We start from the raw sequence: 22,390 nt of genomic DNA on the forward strand, positions 1-22,390 counted from the left end.
AAAAAATTTAAAAAGTACATTGTTTGTAGGCTAACTTGTCTGCCCTGGGGCAGCAACCCCAGCCCCTGAGGATTAGTGTCCTATGAGGGCGCTCTTGCCCGCCTACCTGAGCCGGGAAGAACCAGAAGAAAAGGTTGCTGTTGTAGGTCTTATTCACGGTGAGGTAGCCAGCATAACTCTTCACATTCAAACCTGGGAAAGGAGGGACCAAACTCTTTCTTTTTCCTAGTGGAAGAACAAATTTACCCAAGGATTAGAGAAATGGTACAATGTTAGCCAGCTGCATCTCAGCCCATCTTCTCCCTCCCAGGGGCCAGGGCTGGGATGGAGTGAAGAGAAAGGTTACCAGGAGACTGGCACAAAGCTGCTTACTGTAGCAAATTCCAGCCCGCCCTGGTCCTTTCCACATATTCTACATTCACAACCTAGTCAAGGACAACTGACATTTTTAACCTTTTTTTTTTTTTGGTCCCCAAATATAGTTTATGAGCTATAATAAGATATATATATATACATATACGTATATGTATATGTGTGTGTGTGTGTGTGTATATATATATATATATATATATATATATATTTTTTTTTTTTTTTTTTTTAAGCTCCACTCTAAAAAGTAAATCATGGTATTCACATTTGAGCCACTGGGAAGGCCAGGGCAGAAGTCACCCAATCCCAAAACATGAGGCAGTTGAAAGAGAAACAACACAGCTATGTAGCTCAGCCTCCGGAAGGCCTATATTCTCCACACTCTCCTTATCATGAAAGCAAAAGGCCTGCCACTTCCATTAAAGGAAATGGGATGCATGTGGGCAGCGGGGAAGGCTGGGGAAGGTAGGGTGGGGCAGCCAGTGAGACTAAGGCTGACCTCGTGGCTACTCGGAGGAAGCCAAAGAGTACAACAGGATGGTTGTAGAGGGGAGAGGTTGTGGCTTTTTTATGGCACTAAAGGGACAGGGACAGGGAGGGGGAAAGAGGGACTGCTCAGATAGCTTGAGGACACCCAGAAGTATACAAAACTTAAGTATACAAAAAAAATATACAAAAAATCGTAAAAAAGATTTTAATTATTTGTTGGAGAGGGAGAAAGAGAGAGAGAGAGAGAGAGAGAAGCAGAATCCTTGCTGAGCACAGAGCCCCACAGATCCAGGGCTCAATCTTAGGACCCTGAGATCAGGACCTGAGCCCAAACCAAGAGTCAGATGCTCAACTTCCTGAGCCACCCAGGCGCCCATAGAAGAGCTAACACTTTAAAGGCAACAGTACTGAGGGCTTTATGTTATGCAATAGGTGTATTATTGTTCCCCACTTTACAGATGAACTGAAGCTCAGAGAGGGTAAGTAACTTGCCAGAGATCACACAGCTAGTAAAGGAGAGCTGGGAGGCAAACCTAGCAGTCAGGCTTCAGAGTCTGCTCCTTCTCTCACCCTGCTATGCTGCTTCTTGACCACAGAGTTAGAAAGTATGGGTGGCAGGGGAGCAGAAACAGGAACAGTGATCAGGAACAGAATGGAAAAGAAACAAGAAAGAGACGGCAGTGTGTAGGGGAACTGAAAGAGGGGTCTGGGTGAAGAGAGCTTCCTTAGTGGTCACAAAGCGGGTGTCCCCAGTAAAAACTACTGATTCAAGAAAAGCTATTTATATCTGACACATATTAAGGTTGGCAGAGAGGAAAACGTCAGGAAGCTTGGTCCTGATTCACCCATGACACCAACTAAGCTGTGAAATGCACCTGCTCACCAGGAACAAGGAGCACCTGGGAGCAGAGGAGATGGTAGGACAAAGGCAGGGTCTCAACGGCAGTTTCTAGACGGTCCTGCTAAGCTAGCAGAACAGGAAGAACAGGGGTTTCTCAATCGGGCAGACCTAGGTCTGTAATTTTAGCCAGACTATCTGACAAGTTGCTTTATCTCTCCGAGTCTCTCTTTCCTCTTGTGCAAAGTGTGGATATTGATTTCCTCCCCCACCCCCACCCTGGGCTTTCCGCAAGGATCAAATGAAGAAAGCTGCACGTAAAATGAGGGTTCAGGGGGCTCCCGGGTGGCTCAGTTGGTTAAGCGACTGCCTTCGGCTCGCGTCATGATCCTGAAGTCCTGGGATCGAGTTCCACATCAGGTTCCCAGCTCCATGGGGAGTCTGCTTCTCTCTCTGACCTCCCCTCTCATTCTCTCTCACTCTGTCTCTCTCTCAAATAAATAAATATATAATTTTTAAAAAATGAGGGCACAGGCGAGGGAAGAGAATATCATCACTAGCCCATGGGCCACCCCACCTGCAGTCTGGAAGACTGCTTTTTTCTGGCTTAGTCCGGTTTCCCTAGGGAAGACAGCGTAACTCAACCCAGCTTCTCTAGCTCTTCCCAAAGAGATTTAGCCTTCTCTGCCAGAAAAAGGCAAAGAAAAAAGAAAGGGAGAGGAGCATTTTAAGAAAAGGAAAAGGGAAATGTTTGGGGAACGTGGTATGTGCCTGCCTTCCTCCCAGGCTACAGCCCTGCTTCCCTCCACCCTTCCTTGCTTCTGCTCTCAATTAGACCAAAGAAGGATCACCCTCTAGGGCTGGGCAGACTTTCGAAACTTTTCTTTTTTCTTTTTTTTTTGTTTCTTTCTTTCTTTTCTTTTCTTTTTTTTTTTTTTGCCATTTAAAAATTGAGATATAATGGATGTGTAACATTATATTAGTTTCAGATGTACAATCTAACCATTTGATATTTGTATATATTGTGAAGTGGTCACCACAATGTCTAGTAAACACCCATCCCCATACACAGTTACATTTTTTTTTCTTATAGTGAGAACTATATTTAAGATCTATTCTCTTAGCAGCTTTCAAATATGCAATATGGTATTGTTAACTATGTCTACTAATAATTATTACTAACTACTACTAACTACTAACTAATATGTCACTATACTGTACATTATCATATCCCCAGGACTTAATTTCTTTTCTAACTGGAATTTTGTACCTGAAACACTTTTGACATATTTTCCCCTGAACTAATAATATTCTCCAATCAGAGAACCTCAAAAAGGAGGAGAGATAACTGGAGATGGAGGGGCTGAGAATAAGTTAAGATGTGAATCACAGAGAGTTAAGTGAGCAGGAGAGGATTCGAGAAAGAAGACAAAGAAAAATGAGGAAGATCGAAGTAGAATGAGAAAAAGGAAATATGTAATAGAAAGGAGCTAAAGGGAATGGAAGATAGGAGAGAGATGATTGAATCAATGTATCTCTCTGAGGCCAGCCCAGCACAAGGTCCACTGGCCTGCTCTGAAAATGACTCCAGTCCTCCCCCCCGCCATCCTTTACTGAGGCTTCCAAAGATGTTTGTCTGCTCCCTTTTACTTACTCAGGTGCATTTCCTGCTTTCCTTCTAGATCAGGAACTACTGGAAAGCAGGGAAATTGCCTTGTTTATCTTTGTATCCACAGGGATGCTGACTTAAGAACTTAAAGACATTCAATACACACTTTTTAATGAATTTAGTAAATGGATGAATGAACTGATAAACTAAAACCCGGCAAACTGACAACACAGTAAGATGAATATTTTTCTACAAAAATCTGCTAAAGAAGGGAGCCTTATGACAATCTTAAGAATTTAGAAGAACTTTTCCCTGGCCCACAAAAATGTGTTTCACCCCGTTTCAATTTTTAAATCTCCTTTAACAAAATCATGGTAAAATAATTGAAAGTTCTTTCAACTAAAATGATATTTCATATTTTCAAATGTTCGGTTTATCCTTCCAAAGCCTACTGATGAAACGTGGAAAATAAACTCCCAAGATTTTAGGAGTTTCTTACTTCCTGCAACCATGACTCACAATACAAATGTTCAAAACAGTTAAAAAAAGGAAAAGGTTTTCTTTGAAGTGATTTCACTTCCTCCGTATTATTTACTGCAGTTACCAATGTTTGTGATATTAATACTTTGAAAAAGATTGGAGTGTGACCAAAGAAGGACTTGAACTAGCCAATCAGAATGTACCTCACATTTACAAAGACTCCAGTACAAGACAAGACACTGCCAGACTGTAAGTAATAATAAAGACCTAATAAAAAAAATAGTCTTTAAAGTTTGTGAGAAGGCAGTATCTGTAAATATTTTAAAATTTGCCTCCTTTATTCATTTTGTTTTAAGGGTTTCCTCTAGCTGCAGAGAAAGTAAACGTGCAATTACAATTATACAAAACTAAACCAGCTAATTGGGAGATTAAAAAAACAAAAAATTCCCTTGTCTTTTTGTGAATTACTATCTATCTCAAGAATGTTCCATTGTGATACTAAGACTCACGTTCCTAAGGTTTTGACGGACTCAATAAACAAAAGGGATTTGCGGGAATGAGCTGACCATCTGTCCAGAGTTTCCTGAACTTTCAGTAAAGCGGATGAATAAAATTATCTTTAATTATGTTATCAGGACTGCATTTGAAAACCCAGATGTACCAGATTTTGGATTAGCTACTTAAAATTCCATTCAAAAATTCTGACTGTGTAACAGAACTTTAGAAGGTGACATTACATCAGATTTACTATTTTAGATGTTGTTGCCTATCCGATGGTGAGCCATCAGACTTGGCACAGAAGGACAGAGGATGAAAACTACCCCCACCCCCAGGGGCTTTCTCTGGTACTGCTCATGACCTCAACGGTGAAATGCTTCTAGGCAACAAATACAGGAATGGGGGGATATGGACGGTTTCTCAGATGGGCTTCCCCATATTCTTTTGACTTGGTTCTTCCAGATGTGATACAGACACACCACCACGGTCACTTTCACCAAATGCCTCGATTGGAACTGCGTTCCCTAGTACATGCACGTCCTTCTATATCTGCCCAAATCTCACCTAGCACCTTCAAGTCTGGATCTAGTCACACAGTGCAGAGGCTCATACCTCGGGTTCTGGAGTCAGCAGAGATAGATAGCTTTTAATTCTACCTCTGTCACTTACTATCTTTAAACAACCCTGACCAAGATACCTAATTTTCTGGGCCTCAGTTTTCTCATCTGTAAAATGGGAACAATACTTATACCTTCTTCACTAGGGTTGCTCTGAGGATTAAATAAACTAAGGTGTGGGTTAACACCCATGTTTGGCACATATTCGGGTCTAAAACTTAAATTGTACAAATATTTATCTAGTGCCTATTACATATAGAAACTGTGCTTGGGGGGGGTGCCTGGATGGCTCAGTTGGTTAAGGATCTGCCATCAGCTCAGGTCATGATCCCAGAGTCCCGGGATCAAGCCCCATGTTGGGCTCGCTGTTTAGCGGAGACACTGCTTTTCCCTCTGCATGCTGCTCCTCCTGCTTGTGCTCTCTCTTTCTCTTTTTGTCAAATGGATGGATAAAATCCTTAAAAAAAAAAAAAAGAAAGAAAGAAAGAAAAGAAACTATGCTAGGTCCTGGGCATATAATTATTAAATATTAGTCATTTGTTATTTTGACTACTATACTATTACTGTTTTCTGTACTATACCAACCAATAGGATAGCCTTCTTCTCAAAATTTCCATTATGCCTACCTTGAATGTAATAATTTAGTGGTTTAGTACTCACTGCTTTATCCCTTAATTGTTTCATGTGTGTGCATCTGGTCACATCAGAAAAGCACAAGTGTCTTGGGGCACCTGAGTGGCTCAATGGGTTAATTGTCTGCCTTCAGCTCAGGTCATGATCCCGGGGTCCTGAGATTGAGTCCCGCACCAGGCTCCCTGCTCAGCTCTCTCTCCCTCTGCTTTCCCCATCCCTCGTGTGCTCTCTTTCTCTCTTAAATAAATAAAATCTTTAAAAAAAGAAGGAGGAGGGGCACCTGGGTGGCTCAGTGGGTTAAAAAACCTCTGCCTTCAGCCCAGGTCATGATCGCAGGGTCCTGGGATCAAGCCCCACATCAGGCTCTCTGCTCAGTGGGCAGCCTGCTTCCCCACACCCCTCTCTGCCTGCCTCTCTGCCTACTTGTGATCTCTGTCTGTCAAATAAATAAATAAATCTTTAAAAAACAAAAATTTAAAAAAAAAAGAAGGAGGAGAGCACAAGAGCCTTAAATAAAAGAAAATAAATTGTAGCAGGCATATCACAGAGAAGAAGTCAGAAAATTTGAGCCCTAAATGCATCTCTGGTACTCTTATCTGCATTTCCTTAGGCAGTTCATGTAAGGTATTAAAATCTCGAATTCCTCATCTGTGGATTGGTAGGGTTGGTTATGAGTATTCAACTCTTGTTCAGCTCTAAACTAAATTATTTGCTTTGATTTCCTGTTAATGAACATAATCTAAGTCATCATTCTCCACTTATTAAAGAATCCAACATGAATGCACGTGATTCATTTTGGTGGATTTGGATATTTATTCGCCTCTTCATATTTGTCTCGTGATATGAGCCTGAACTATTTTCCACATCAAGTAAAAATGAGTCTTTTTTTAAAAAAGGACTGACTACATTCTCTGACTACATCATCAAATATACACTAATGTACACTGACCACATTATCAAAGTTTTTCACCTTTTCTTAGAAAAAAGATAATGAGACATGGAGTCAGTATGTATGTCAGAAAAAGACATGTCACCAGGACTCAAATGCAACCCTTAAGATACAAGAATGTGTTGGTTTTAAAGGAAACAAAACAAAGCAAAACTAAAATGATGATATCCTATTAGCTATGAGAAAATTTCAAATGAAGAGAAGTTGCTTTATTTTAAAACTTCTTAACAGAGTCCACATGCTTATTTTGGTCTTTAAAATGATTATTTCCCTAAAATATCCAGTATCACTTCCACACATTCTCCTGCTATCAATCAACCTACCAGCCTCACAGCCATTAATTCAGTTTTTCCTCCTGTGATGAGAGATAAACTTTAGTCCTTCAAACCAAACACCTCCATCTATGGGCCAGCTGCCATGCTGCTCATCTACTTAAAGAAATTACTCCTGGGGCACCTGGGTTGCTCAGTCAGTTAAGCATCTGACTCTTTTTTTTTTTTTTTTTTTTTAGATTTTTTATTTATTTATTTGACAGAGAGAAATCACAAGTAAGCAGAGAGGCAGGCAGAGAGAGAGGAGGAAGCAGGCTCCCTGCTGAGCAGAAAGCCCTATGTGGGGCTCGAACCCAGGACCTGGGATCATGACCTGAGCCGAAGGCAGCGGCTTAACCCACTGAGCCACCCAGGCGCCCCAGCATCTGACTCTTGATTTCAGGTCAGGTCATGCATGATCTCAGGGTTGTGGGATTGACCCGTGTAAGGCTCTGCCCCTGTAGACCCGTGTAGAGTCTGCTTGTCCCCCTCCCTCTGCTCCTCCACCTGCTCTCTCTCTCTCTAATAAGTAAATAAATACAATCTTAAAAAAAAAAAAGTTAAGTACTCCTGAAATAGTTGCCCCATCCTCTCCTGGATCATTTCTATCAGCAAACACATGGTCTCTTACTCTCTTAAAGACCCTTCCTGACCCCATAGCACCCTCCAGCCACCACCCCCTTTCTCTGATTCCTTATACAAATAGCACCTCAGGCTAGCTGCCTATATACTATTTTATAGTTCAGGAGCCTACTGATGTCTAGAAAGATTAAGTAATTTATCTACACAGTGATTTACAAATATAAAGAAGCATTAAGAGCAGAGACATACCATAAATTTCAGTCTCTGATGATACCAAATAACACCTCTTTCCTATTAATAGCAACAGAAAAACCCTCAATGTCTAAATAAAAACAACTTGCAAACACTAATATTTAGGGGAAAATTTACAGGTTACAAAGAGCCTTCATGTGCATTTTCTCCTCTGATTCTTAACATCCCTGCAACGTAACTAAGTGATTATTTGTCTATCTAGTTAAGGAAGAAACTGAGGCCTAGGAGGTTTGGGGAACTTGCCGGGCCAAGGGGCCCAACATGATGCCTGTGGTCATAGAGAGGAGTGAGGTTGTTTGGGTGTGAATCCTGAATCTACCAGCTGGTGTCCAGCTGACTCTGGCAAGTAACTGAATCTCTTCCTGCTTTAGTGTTTTTGTGTGTCAAATGGGTACAGCTCCCTGGGCTGTGGAGACGCTTACATGAGTTTATGTAGAATCCTTTGAACCAGTAACTGACATATATCAAGTTCTAAGGTTAATATTCAATTCATTAGGGGTGCCTGGGTGGCTCAGTGGGTTAAGCCTCTGCCTTCGGGTCAGGTCATGATCTCAGGGTCCTAGGATTGAGCCCCCCATGGGGCTCTCTACTCAGCAGGGAGCCTGCTTCTCTCTCTCCCTCTGCCTGCCTCTCTGCCTACTTGTGATCTCTCTCTGTCAAATAAATAAATAAAATCTTTAAAAAAAATAGTCACTTCATTAAGTGTCCAACAGTGGACAGGCACTATGCTGTTTTTTTTTTATAAATAGAACTGTTGGGTCTCCACCACTAGATAATCTGTCCCTGACAAACTCTCATTTTAGCTCAAAATTCTGATAACATAGGACATCAAACCATTAATATTTGAAATAAAACAACTGAGTATAAAACCCAGAAGGTATTTTGAATCCTGTAAGATGACTGCTTTAAAAAAACAAAAAACCTGTTGAAAATTTACCAGTGGTTTTCTGATTTTATGAAACTTACCTTCTGCGAGTTTTCCAGCTTCAATGTAGGAAGTAAGAAATAATGGCTCTCCTAAGTCTCCCTCACGAGGTACAGAAACCCGAGCTTTTTTGTATATGGAGTGAAAGAGTCCATCACCACCAGGGCTGAACATGAACATGGTCACCAAAATAGTCACCTTCCACATGGCACCAACCATTCCCTCTAGTCCTAGGAGGAAAACAGCAAATGATTCTGAAGAGTAAATATTGACCCAGGCCTTTTATATATAAGACCTTCATTTATTTCATTCAAAAAATAGGTATATTGAAAAAAAGAAAAGTATATTTGTGTGTTAAGCACCTTGGATACAACCTGAATAAAACAGACCCAATCCCTGCTTACCCCAAAGTGGGCAGTCTAAGGGAGAAGGAGGCACTATCCAGGTTTATATTTGTATTTCTAAATATAGAGAGACAATTTCTATTTCTAAAACCGTGGTCTGAAAAGTAAATTCAATGCAGGATTAGCTAAAACTTCAAGAGGACAGGACTCTGTAACTGATCACCAGATGAGTGGTAGAGACAGTTACCTACCACAGGAAGGGAGAGGATTGAGAAGACTGAAAGAACACAGGAAGGCCTTACCAAGGTCGCAGATGTGCATAAAAGGCGGGTGGAGCCCAAATGGGCGGGAGAAATGGGGAAGGCATCACTGATGGGTGGAACAGCTTGAGCAAAAGGGAGATATGAGTTGTCCATGGCAGAGAAATTTTAAAAATTTAAAACAAACAAAACAGATTTCCATTTACCTCTTCTCTCTCTACAAATCATAAACTTTGCATCTGAGAACAAAAAAAGAAAGAAGGAAGAAGAAGGAGGTCCTAGGACTATTTATAGGTCCCTGAACCTATAGCTACCTGATAAGTAAACTCAAGAGCTATGCCTCAAACTTTATGAACACAGCTTTTTAAGGGTCTTCGAATCTGATGTTTGTCTAGAGTATTCATCTCAGCTGATAATAATAATAATGGCTTAAAATTATATGATTTCCCTAAACTTGTACATAAACATATAATTTGAATTTACAATGGGCTTTCCCATGTGTTTCCAGCTGATCTGAATATCTTAATAACCCGACCAGGAAATCAAAAGTGATTATCACCAATTTTAGATAAGGAAAATTTGACTCAAAGGAATGCCTCATCCTAGGACATGCAGAACCCATGAAGGCCAAGATCAGGTTAAGGTGAGTCAGGTGAACAGGCAGGGCTGGACTGCAACTTTTTCTAAAATTTTGATGTTTTGTTTATCATGTAGTTTTTTCTTGCATTAATTTTGATTCCCCCCCCCCCCAAACATTGCATTAAAATACTCTGTATCATGGTTACTGAGTTTTTTGGCATGCTCTTAAATTTTACCCTGGGCAAAGGCCACACCTGATTCACCTTAATCCTTAATGCTAAGAATTATGATCCTACGTCAGTACTATTATTACTCTGCCTTACTACTATTTAAGCATGATCCAAAATCTTAGCTCTAAAGTCTAACTAAAGTACACGAAACAAATAAATACTTTACTCACTCAGGTTTCTGGATGTAAAAAGAAATATACAATTATGTGAACATAATGCCTGCTTTGGACTGTTAAAATGGTGCTTTAAAATACCATGCCATTAAAACATCTTAAAAACACAAAATATATAAAAATCTATTACCACGTGCTTATCATAACCCAAACTGGCATAACATGAAACTACTTACTGGTTGTAACAAATTTTAGACACATTTCCCCAGTAAGATAGACATTTACCATTCTAATTTGATCAAATATACAATGCTTGTCAAATCTTTCATGATTGACTTAATAGAATTCCCCATACTTCATGTAAACAAGCCCAACCAAATACAATCCGTAGCTAAAAAATGGTTTTGCCTATAATAAGGAACAAAATGAATTTAAAACCTGAAATTAGTCCCAAGAATCCCAAGAGTAGTGACCACTATGGAGCTGATAAAACATTTTTTAAAATTATGTGAACTTGTTACACTGATGTTTTAATAACATAACTACTTTCAAGGAATACTTAAAATCAACAATCTTATTCTCTAACTGGTTCAGGAAAAAAAAAAATCTGTGGAAGCAAAAAATTAGGGGAAGAAGCTCTTCCAGTAAGAGTTTTTTTTTTTTTTTCCTGGCGGCAAGAAACTAATCAGGCCATCTAATTTCTCCCTCTTCCTGTTGCAAACCTCCAGCTCCCTTTAATGGAAGTCATTAATATTTAAATAACCAGGGCAGTAACAACACTTCCCTTGTAAGCAGATGTTGACTCAAAGATGTTAAAGGAGGAAAGAGGTAAAACTCATCTTGTTTTAATTGACATACATCTAATACATAAAAGTAAGAGTTGGGTCAATTTAGTAGATCTCATTAACATTTAATCAAATAACTATTAGAGTCATGGTTTCTCATGCCGGTGAATTAAAGCAACAACATACTTCATTTCATAATTCTCATTTAACCATCAGAATTCCTGAACTGTGCTTGGCTGTCCTCTCTGTGAAAATGAGAGCTATTATCATGAATGGAGAAGTGTTGTTTCTTTTTTTTCTTAAATTCTTCTCAAATGTTTTCGTTTACCCTAAATTAGCTCAAATCTTGTAATGTATTGAACATGGATTGAGTACTTTCTAAACAAAACACCCTGTACTAGAAACTATTGCCCAAAGAAAGTGAAAAAAAAATTATTAACGATACAATTTACCATGTCTCTATGAAATAATATGAAAACATTGATGCTATTTCCAGTTCAAATATATCATATTGAAGGATTCAGGCAAACTGTTCCTTTTAATGTTTAGAAACATAAAATCTAAGTAAATACAAAGCAATATTGGCAGAATTAAATAAGCTAAAGGTCAAAAGCATATGATTTATTGAAATTATCTTACTAAACCTTAAATATTACAGTTGGAAAACTTATGTCCAAAGTACAATGTTTTTCTACAAACATAGCTATTTAACACAGTGATCCTTAGAATAATAAAAACTGTCAACAATGTAAACAATTTAAGAAAAGTAAGTTGTTGTACACCAAAAAGATGGAATTATACACAGCAATTAAAATGATAAGAATATTTTGGAAAATATACTAAAATATTAGGTAAAGAAGAGAAGGCTATTATATTGGATATATGGTAGTTTCTCTAATTAATACTTTTTTAAAATTTATAAAGTGTCTACAATAATGACTCTTATAATTAGAAAAAAAAGTTTTCGGTTTTGCTTTTTGTTAAGATAAATGAAGCAACGGATAGACATGGCAAAAAAATGCTTGTTCCTTATTCCTTGTTACTACCTGGTTATGACCTCTTGCGTTTCCTAGGAATAAGGGTTCTGTTTGTTCTTTTAGAATACATTCTTCTTTCTCTAACATTCTATGAGGATGTGTCTTAATCTCCTAGAGCCATAGAACATCAAGACTCAAAGTACACTTTCTCTTTGGCAAATGAGAAAGCACTGCATAAATGTGAGATGCTGTTATAATAATAATTCCTATAATTATATTGTATTTAATTCTGCCTGGAATCGAGTCCGTGACAAATGTGCACATAGTTGGTATTGGCAAATATCTGTTGAACTGATGTGTCTAAATAATGAATCATATTTTAGACAGATATGAGATATTAGAGATTCATGTGGCTTAATTCTTTCATCTTGGAGACTAAAATTGGAGCCAGAGAAGTACGTAAGTGACTTAAGATTACACCACTGGTGAGTAGCAGGGCCATGTCTCAAAGCCAGGATCTATTTATGGCTCTACATCAAATCTGATTTCCACACTCCATCCTTGGTTACAATTATATTCAGATATTCTGTTATTATCTCAATAGATAATTAACAGCCTGTAACAGTCTGAAACCCCTTTAAGAGATCATTAGAATATACAATAAAAAGTGACAAATGAATAAGCAGAAATATTAATAAGTCAATCTTCCTAGAGAAATTTGGTTTTTAGAAACAGACACTAATCCAGTTTCTGCCAGCTCATTCATCAACACTTCAGTGAGATGGTGACTTCTCTGGGTCCCAGTCAATGTGTTAAACCCAGTGGTTACCTTTTCCAGGAGCTTTGAGAGCTCAATGTTCAACAAAGCCATTGTTAAAAATTAAATTTACCATTTAATAAGCCCTCTTTAAAAACCTAAGTAATAAATACTCAAACTCATCACTTCATAACTATTTACTATATTTTACCATGACTCCAGGGCTATGGTTTTTGTATGTGATGGACAAATTCCATAATGGTTTGCTACAGTGCATTCCTTTCCAACTCTGTGTTCGGGAACATCTTGCTGGTATCTTGAAATCAGCCCTGGTGGGAGTATTTACACCACAGAAATCAGCAAAGATTCCCACCCCCAGAGAACTGCTTTCTAAAGATTTACCCACACACGGTGGTCTCATATTCCTAATTTACAAAAATGAGCTGGAAACTACTTTCCATCACACTCCAATTCCAATTGAAATAATCAGCAGAAGAGACAAAGCAGAAAACCCTGCCAAGTTGTCCTAGTGTTTGAAAGCAACCATTAACAGGTCAGATATGCAAGCCTTCTGGAAAAGAAACCTGAAAAAGCCACTTTTTGGAAACTGTGTGTTCTACGATGAAGAAAGAATCAAAAACAAAAACTCCAGAATGAGGACAAGGAAACAAAGCATCCAGCCACTCTCTGTTCTCTCCTTCCCACTTGCCTATTTTATATGATAATTATTCCAACCAACAGATAGGAATTGCTCACATAATAAATGCTGTACCTGCAATAAAATAGCTATTTGGATTCCCCTGTCCATATTTAACTGGTGTTAGTAGCTCCCAATGTAAAAAAAAAAAAAATCCCCAAAACAAAACAAACAAAACAGGCCAATTAGTAACAGACATTTCCATGAAATCTGCAATAAAAGAAAGGTACGAGAAAGTGGTTCCTCTACTCTACAAAGATGTAAGTACATCTCGAGATTATTCAAGCGTATCCCAAGCACCCGAATCCTGTAACAGAGCTATTATGCAACCTTCCACTAAATACCAATTCTAGCTGTTTTGCTAAAAGATTTCCATGCAAACCAGTGTTTTATTTGTTCATTTGGATAAACAAAACTTCAACTAAATAAGCCTTTATTCTGAGGAATCCTCTACTCATTTTCCTTAAGACACCATTTTAATTTCTCAAATTGATGTTCGAAGCGCTCTTTCCCCAGGAAAGACAGAATGCCAGACACACCAGGTGAGAGGTGATAGGCAATCTTCTGCTGAGGGGGCTCTGAGAACATTCTCATCTCCTTCTCCCAGACCACCCCTCTGTCATCAGACAGGGGCATCTAATCTTGCTAATGACTCAGTCATTCCCATCTCTGCCATCGTATTTTTGGACTCATAGGAAAGGGAGATATGTGGCAGGTAGACGATGAAAAGAATCAAGAAGAGGAGGAATGATATCATCTGACTTTACCTCAAAGTCTCACTCCAGCGAAAAGGAAAATTTGAATGGGGGTGGGAAGTTAGAGTAGACATGTCCCAAAATGTTAGTAACGGCTTTGAAACAGAAAGACATCCTTATGAGGCCTCATCAGTAATAGTTACCAATCACTGAACATTCTCTATATTCAAGGAAATGTGCTAATTGCTTTATATTTTTATTTCCGACCTTTCTGGGGCAGATAGTGCTATCATCCCACTTTAGGGATTTGAAGCTGATCCTCAGAGAATTTATTTTATATATATATATTATATATATATAATATATATTAATATATATTGATATATTAATATATATTATATTATTGGCCCAAGTCCACACCACTAATAAGTGGTAAAGCAAGGAGTTAACGCCAATTCTAAGACTATTCTATAGGCCCAATACCAGCATCTCCCAAAATGTGGACCAGAGTTCCTCCTCCTTATTCAGGTAAATTTGGAAATATATTATATCCCTACAGAATTAAATTATTATGTTGCTAAGAAGTTCTGCTCTTAATCAACCTGTTAAAACTTTAGCCCAGTATTTCTTAAACCAACAATTTTTCTTAAAGATTTTTTTTTTTTTTTTTTTGAGAGTGAGAGAGTGAGCGAGAAAGAAAGCACAAGTGGGAGGAGAGGCAGAGAAGAAACAAGCTCCCCAGCACCCTGGGATCATGACCTGAGCTGAAGGCAGACACAGAATTGACTGAGCCACCCAGGCGCTGTCCCAAACCAACAGGTTTTGATCAGGAAATGCTTCTTATTATTGTGTAATCTCTAAAAATTTTATGTCATGCACTCTGTGGCCTTTATTTATTCAACAAAACATGGTGGAGGAACATGTATATCCTGGGCCCTTCCTGCTGGGCTAACACTTCATGTAGGGTCTGGAAACATCTCTGGGTAGAGCCCTCCTTGAGGAAACAATGCAAAGGCCCTGAGGTGCAACTAAGTTTTATTTGTTGTTGGTTGATGGGAGCACAGTGACTGAGGAAGGAAGTGGCAGGCACGTGATGAATTCAGAGGGTGGTCAGGGACAAAATAGGTAGAGTTTTAGCTCTATTCATATTCATTAGCATTAGGGAATAATACAGTCTACTCAGAATTGTGAAACGGGAAATGATCACTCAGGCTGCCATCTAACAAGTGGACTATGGGAGAATAAGGATGGAACCAGGAGGCCAATTAGGAGGATGATGTAATATTCTGGGAGAGATGGCAGAGGCTGGAGGCAGGGGGTATCGGGGGAGTGGTGAGACGTGTGAGCTACGTTTTGTAGGCAAGCCTACTGGTATTTATTTATAGACTAGCTATAATGGCTGAGGGAAGGAAAAGAGTAAAGATGACTCCTAAGGTTTGTTTGTTTGTTTGTTTGTTTTTTGTCCAGAGCAACTTCATGGATTGTTATGCATTGAATTGTGTACCCCCAAAAGAAATGTTAAAGCGCTAACCCCCAGTACCTCAGACTGCGACCTTATTTGGGAATAATGTCTTTGTAGATGTCATCAACAGATGAGGTTGAGACTTTAAGACAATGTAATTGGTGTTTAGCAAAGAAACATAGAAAGGAGAGTGCCATGCAAAGCCAGAGAAGATGGCCATGTGACACTGTGGGGCAGAGACTGGAGTGGTGCATCTAACCGCCAGGAATCCCCAAGGATTATGGCAAACACCAGAAACAAGAAGAGTCTGCTTCCTCTCCCCTCCTACAGGTTTCAGAGGGAACATGGCCCTGCCAACACACTGATTTTGGATCTCTATCTGAGATAATAAATTCTGATGTTTTAAGCCCTCCCCCACCACCCCGTTTGTGGTCCTTTTTATAGTAGCCCTAGGAACTAAGACATGGATAGTGGGACCAATATCCAACTGGAGGTTGGGAAAACTCTGGGAGGAGTCAGGATGGAGGGGGTAAAATTTGAACCATCAACAATCAAATGGGAAAGAAAAGCTAAATTGATTTCTTATCGAGCTATGTTTGGCATTATTATAAGCCAGGATCTCTCACAGGACCCTTTGTGAAATATTAGCTCAGTAAGATATTAATGGATTGTTAAAAAGATTTTTTATTTATTTATTTGACACAGAGAGAGAGATCACAAGTAGAGCAGCAGGCAGAGAGAGAAGGGGAAGCAGGCTCCCTGCTGAGCAGAGATTCCCAGGACCCTGAGATCATGACCTGAGCTAAAGGCAGAGGCTTTAGCCCACTGAGCCACCCACGTGCCCCGATATTAATGGATTTTAACAGGACAAAAGTTTGGAAAAATTTGGGTTAAACAAACTTAAACGGGCTTCCTGGTTCCAGAACATCTCAGAGCCTTTCATTTATTAATGGGCAACATGTGTTTATCTGACTGTGACACTATTCTTAGAGAGATCCTGAATCCAGAGGTTTACATAAGACATACCCAAATGAGGACACTAAGTCCCAGGTTGAACAATTTCTCTAGTCCTGGGTTAATTTTCTCAAGTCCCCACTTAACTACTATAAACAGTAAAGCTGGAATTTGAAGCCAGATCTAGATGATTCTGAAGTCCATGTATTTTATAATATATCACTGTGTAAATGACATAACAAAAGAAAATATGCCTCCATCTAACTTTTGACAAAAGCAGAATTCTGGGTAAACTGGGTTATCTTGGCATTTGCAAAACCTACAGGTGCTAAAATTGTAAGTGATTTAAGGGTGTGTTTATCTACAACGCAGTGAAAATCACATGCCCAGAGAATGCTTCATAATGGATTTCTAGTATACGTCCTTCAGTTTTGAAAATGATTTTTTAGGGGTGGCTATACATATATACCAGATATATCTTTAGGGAGGTAAGAGATTATATTACATTCATTTAACCACAGAATACTTCATTCTTTTTTTTTTTTAATTTTTAAATATTTTATTTGTTTATTTGACAGAGAGAGTGATCACAAGTGGGCAGAGAGGCAGACAGAGAGGGGGGAAGCAGGCTCCCTGCCTAGCAGAGAGCCCGATGAGGGGCTTGATCCCAGGAACCTGAGCTCAGGACTGTGGCCGAAGGCAGAGGCTTAACCCCTGAGCCACTCAGGTGCCCCCAGAATACTTCATTCTTAAAAGAGAATGAAGGACAAGAACTTGTTCCTGAAAACTAAAAATAAGGTGGGAGCAATCTCAAGATTTTGATAAAAGAGTGGGACAACAAAGACACATAAATCTCATAGAAAATATAACTAAAAGAAAAAAGGGCTTAAAAATAGATAGAAAAAAGATAAGATAATTAATTAAGAGATTACGTCCGGAAGACCAACATCCAACTAATGGGGGTTCTAGAAAGAGAAGAGAGGTAAAATGCAAGGGAGGAAATTATCAAAGCGATAATACAAAAACATTTAGCAGAGGTATAGACATAACTCCCAGATTTAAAGGGACCACCAAGTTCCCGGATCAAGGAATGAAATGACAAAGAAGAGTTTCCAGAAATAAAGAGACTGTCATTAACTTTCCAGAGAGAGAAAGAGAGATACCACAAAAGAGTATCAAGAACCAAGATGACATTAAACTTTTCAATAGCAGCTAAGAGATACTGGCAAAACACGCCTTCAAAATACTAAGAGGAAAATAATTTTCAAATTAGAATTATATGCTCCGCCGAACTTTCAAACAAGTGTGAGGATAAATTAAGGGAAACTTGTAAGGTTTCTAACAAACTAATTCTTACACTATACGACTCAGGAAGCTACTGGTAGATATTTTCCACCAAAACAATGATGAAAACCAAGAAAAGGAAAGACAGAAATTTCATGACTAGGGGAACTAATGCAGAAGAGAAATCCAAGATGACAGCTGTGCCTGGAGAGCCACCAGTGTGGGTCCGAGCAGTAAGACAGAGCAAAGATCCTCAAGAAAATTAAAAATATGCCTACTACACAGGTTTTCATAAAATATCGTATCTGTAAGGATACTACAGTTCTGTCCATAGCTTTGGAAGAAGTCCTGATAATGTCACAGAAAACTAAGCAATCCCAAAAGAGGAAGCTATTCTCTCAATGGAGAATATAAAACTGTACAGGAAGGCAATGCAGAGTATACTACTCAGCTCAGCAGTGAGTCATACTTGCATAATAAAGTAAGCATCAGACACTGATTTAGCAACAACCAGATATTCCATAGCCATTTGAACAGGATGGGGGGCAGGCAAGTTGGGACATCAGGTAAGAGTGTTAAATTCCAACCTTGATTAATAGGAATTCCATAGGAAATATCTCAAATTGAGAAAAACACACAACTCTTAAACCAGTAAGTCAAGAAATAGACTATGCAGATTACTTAGAAATTTGGAGTTAGATAACAGAAGAAACAGACAAGATCAGAGAAAACCTTACAGATAAGGGAAGGGTGGGGAGTGATGGTGAAGACGACTAAAATTTTTTATGGTGAGAAGTGTAATAGGATTTGGATTTTTCACCTACATATGTGAATTATGTTGACAAAAATCAAAAGTAATCAAGAAGAACCCAAACACCCACTTAGTATCTTCTTCCCTAAACATGTTCCTACTTCTCTATTTTCTGTCTTTGTTAGAAATATTCTCAAATATTCTCAATTCTCAAATTGCCTATATTTTAACCATATCTCTCAGTTAAGCTAAGAGTCTGAACAAAGGTGGGAATTTGGGGCACCTGGGTGGCTCAGTGGGTTAAAGCCTCTGCCTTCGGCTCGGGTCATGATCTCAGGGTCCTGGGATTGAGCCCCACATCGGGTTCTTTGCTCGGCGGGGAGCCTGCTTCCTCCTCTCTCTGCCTGCCTCTCTGCCTACTTGTGGTCTCTGTCTGTCAAATAAATAAACAAATAAAAATCTTAAAAAAAAAAAAAAGGGTGGGAATTTTAAAAAAGAAAACCACAGGCCGAAAATGACATCACTTAGGCCAAGTCCCCAAACTAGGGCTTAATGCATAGTCTAACTGCAGATTCAACCTTTCCCAGAAATACAATCTTCATTAGTCAGTCAGGAATTTTCTGATGGGTACCAATGAGTCTGCCGCAGGGGTCCTCTCCACCCTCCCCCTGGGAAGATGAGGTCATCTGCATGATAAGACCCTTTGCTTTTCCCCCTAAGAGAAAGATGAACAATCATTTTCTTTTACTAATAACTTTCTTGCTCCACCCTCCTATAAAGACCTTCCTTTTTTTTTTTTTTTTTTAATGGAGCCTCAGAGATTCCCCTCTACTTGCTAGATGGAACGCTGCTGATCCAATTCAGAAATCACTTGATAGTCACCAGCTAGATCTTTAAAAATTAAAAAAAAATTTAAAATGGGAAAGAAAAGGAAAGGAAAGGAAAGGAGAAATAGTCTCAAAACACTGAAGCTAGAAACCCTAGATACTTTCTTGATTTATCTCTCTCCTTGCAGCCGTCCCGCAGCCAATCAATCACCAACTGAATCTCTTAGTTGTCTTTCAAATTTGCCCTCTCCTCCTTAGCACTACTCCCAAGTCCTAATCCAGGTCCTTATCAAGACTGGCTTGGGCCACTGCAAATCTCTAAGCCATTCATGACCCTGACCTTAACTCCTAGTTAGATGAATTTCCCCACACTCTTCATTTGCTGTTGCCTTTCCTATTTTCTTGGGCCAGGGTTTTAGACCTTTTCAAACTCTGTTGCATGGCAACAGATAACCAAGACACAGGCAAGATATCAGCATAAATTAGGAAGTGGATAAAAGGCAGGATGGAGCGGGAGAAGTCAATAGATGGCAGACTGCAGAGAGCCTGGAAGCTGTTCAGAATCTTTATCCTCTAGTGAAGAAACTACTGAGGGCTCTGTATCTTGTAAAGAATATTATGGCCATAGTGTGAGGATGGATTTAAATGAGAAGAGAGAAGGCACAGACACCAGTTAATGGAGTTTATAGTACCACAGAACTAAGACGAGGGAGCCTAAATCAGGTAAAGGCAATAGTAAAAGTGTGGACAGGGCAGACTTCATTAAATAATTTGAAGGTAAAATTAGCAGGACCTTGTGAATGATGGAGATATTATACGCTGGAATAGAACAGAACCTAGGATGATTCCCAGATCTGACTTACATGGCTGCGGCAGATAGTGGTATCATTAACTAAGAACTCCCACTGATGTAGGAAAAGATGTTAGGGTTTGAAGCTGACAGCCAAGGAAGAATTCTTGAGACATCTTTGGTGCAAAAGGTGATTTTATTAAAGCACAGGTACAGGACATGTGGGCAGAAAGAGCTGCCCCAGGGTCATGAGGAGTGACCCATTATATACTTTCAAGTTGGGGGGGGTTAGGCATAATAAAAATCTCTAACGATTTTGGAAGCAAGGTTTCCAGGACCTTGGAGGGACTAGCTATTGTTCGGGAAAGGTCATTTATCATTTTCTAATAAAACCTGAGTCATGAGACCCTTCACATGTGTATTGGTGAGTCATATGCTTGGAGGATGACTGCCAACATGTACCTTGGGGCGGGGATTGGGGGGGTGATGGGAGGGTAGAAATAAAGTAAGTTCCCAAAGGAATTTTTGTATGTTAAAGTAGACTTACAGGATCCTGGGGGACTAAAATTGCCTTTTGCCCTTAGCAAAGTATTAACTCCGAGGCAGCTGAGTCCCTAGAGGAATGTCACTTTGCCTGTTTCAAGGACGTGTCAATAGACTATAGATGACAAACAAATTTAATAATTTTTCTTCTGCCTTTGTTTCCCACATCACCACTACTCGATTTCGCCATGCCTGCAACTAGCACGAGTGCGCTAATGGGTGTGCATGTGTGTACGTATGGGCACGCGCACGCACTTGAGCATATGAAGGGAGGAGTAAAGAAATCTGAGAAAATGAAAATCAGCCCTTCTGGTAATCACACAGCAATGTTCCCAACAGAACAGTGACAACATTTCTACATGCCCAAGGCCACACTGCAGCTGCCAAATGACTGACAATCCTTTGTTCTGGGCAGTTCCTGCTTTCTGAGCTATGTGTCCCCAGTCCTACTTTGTTGCTCCCACCTCCTGAAGCAAGACTGCTGTGATAGTTGCTGAACTGCCTTGAACACCACATCCCCCCACCCCCACTTCCCTGATCCCTCCTTTGCCTCACTCAGCACAAGGCCAAACCTTTCAGAGGTCTTGTCCTATGTCCCCAGTCCCTTGGGTATATGTCCTCCTTTGCTGCAGGTAAGCGAATAAAATTAATTTTGCATCATTATAAATAAAGAGAAGTTAGAGAGACCACAAAATTGAGAGAGAAGAGAAAATAAAGGTAAACTTAGAGGGCAGCTGAGGGCTCTATATATTATTCTGTGACAAGAAAGCAAGACTCTGCCACAATTTCTGAAGGTACAACATTGATTATGAAAATTTTCAAATTTGTCAGAAAAGGTGAAACAATTTTACGGTGTATACCCATACTGGAATTCTATTATCATTCAATTGGTATTGATTTAGTGCCTACTTTCTGCCTACAGCTATGCCTACCTGTAAAGATATAAAAGGCAGAGTGAATTTAGGGAACAAGGAAGAGTTTGATTTGGCTGGAGCACTGTTCTTGAGGGGGTCATTTGACTTTGGTCTGTGCAGTTATGTTGGAATCATATGGAGGACACTGCAATTCATGGAAGGAAGTTTATACTTTGGAGGGGGGCAAGATGCCGTAAGAGTAGGGACTCAATTTCAACCGCTCCCCTGAATTGAGCTGGAGATCTACCAAAGCACTCTGAACACCCATGAAATCTGCCTGAGATACAAGATTATACATGTCTGGATCTCTTACGGGGGCAGAGGATCATCAGCTAAGAGGTACAAAAAACGGAAGTGGGAGTGTGAAGACAGGGAAGATAAACAGAAGGGGGTTTGGGAGCCACCAGATGCCAGCCATTGGAAAGTAATACCCCAATGTGAAGTGCTCTGCACTTGGACACCAGCAATAGCTTGGAGATTGGTGGCTGAGAGACGGGAAGGAACTGATAACAGCACTCAAACAGAACAAGGGGCTTAAGGGACAATTGCTGGGACCAGGCAGCTGCAGGCACAGACCTAAGCCCATGGTCCCGGAACTGGCTGAAGCCAATGGCCCCCTGCACCTGAGAGGACCGGGCTTGCACTGGTGCCCACGGTCCTGGGAACGGCAGCCACTGGGGTCAGGCATGCCTGGACCTGTATTGCTTGGGGTTTTGGTGGTACAAAGGTACAGAAACAAGTGAGGGCCTCAGCCGACCACTGAGAGGGTCGCTGGGCTCACACACAGCCTGTGGGAGGCTGTGCTGTTCAATGGAGCTTGAAGGGGGGAAGTCTGTGTTCTGAAAGATTCAGAGATGAGTGGTCTATGGCTTCTCT

General features: G+C 39.9%; 1 protein-coding gene across 2 annotated transcripts in view; it reads right to left on the reverse strand.

Annotated features, from left to right (window-relative positions):
- CPVL (carboxypeptidase vitellogenic like) overlaps positions 1–22,390 on the reverse strand; it is a 128,371-nt gene that overhangs the window by 97,346 nt on the left and 8,635 nt on the right. For both annotated transcript variants that reach the window (XM_047694632.1, XM_047694633.1), the window contains exons 2-3: positions 8,594–8,782; positions 107–225 (exon numbers count right to left, since the gene is read on the reverse strand). In XM_047694632.1, the coding sequence (XP_047550588.1) occupies positions 107–225; positions 8,594–8,771 (297 nt within the window). In that variant the 5' untranslated portion in view covers positions 8,772–8,782. The remainder of the gene's footprint in view (positions 1–106; positions 226–8,593; positions 8,783–22,390) is intronic.

This window comes from Lutra lutra, chromosome 11, assembly GCF_902655055.1.
Source record: "Lutra lutra chromosome 11, mLutLut1.2, whole genome shotgun sequence".
Lineage (NCBI taxonomy): Eukaryota > Metazoa > Chordata > Mammalia > Carnivora > Mustelidae > Lutra > Lutra lutra.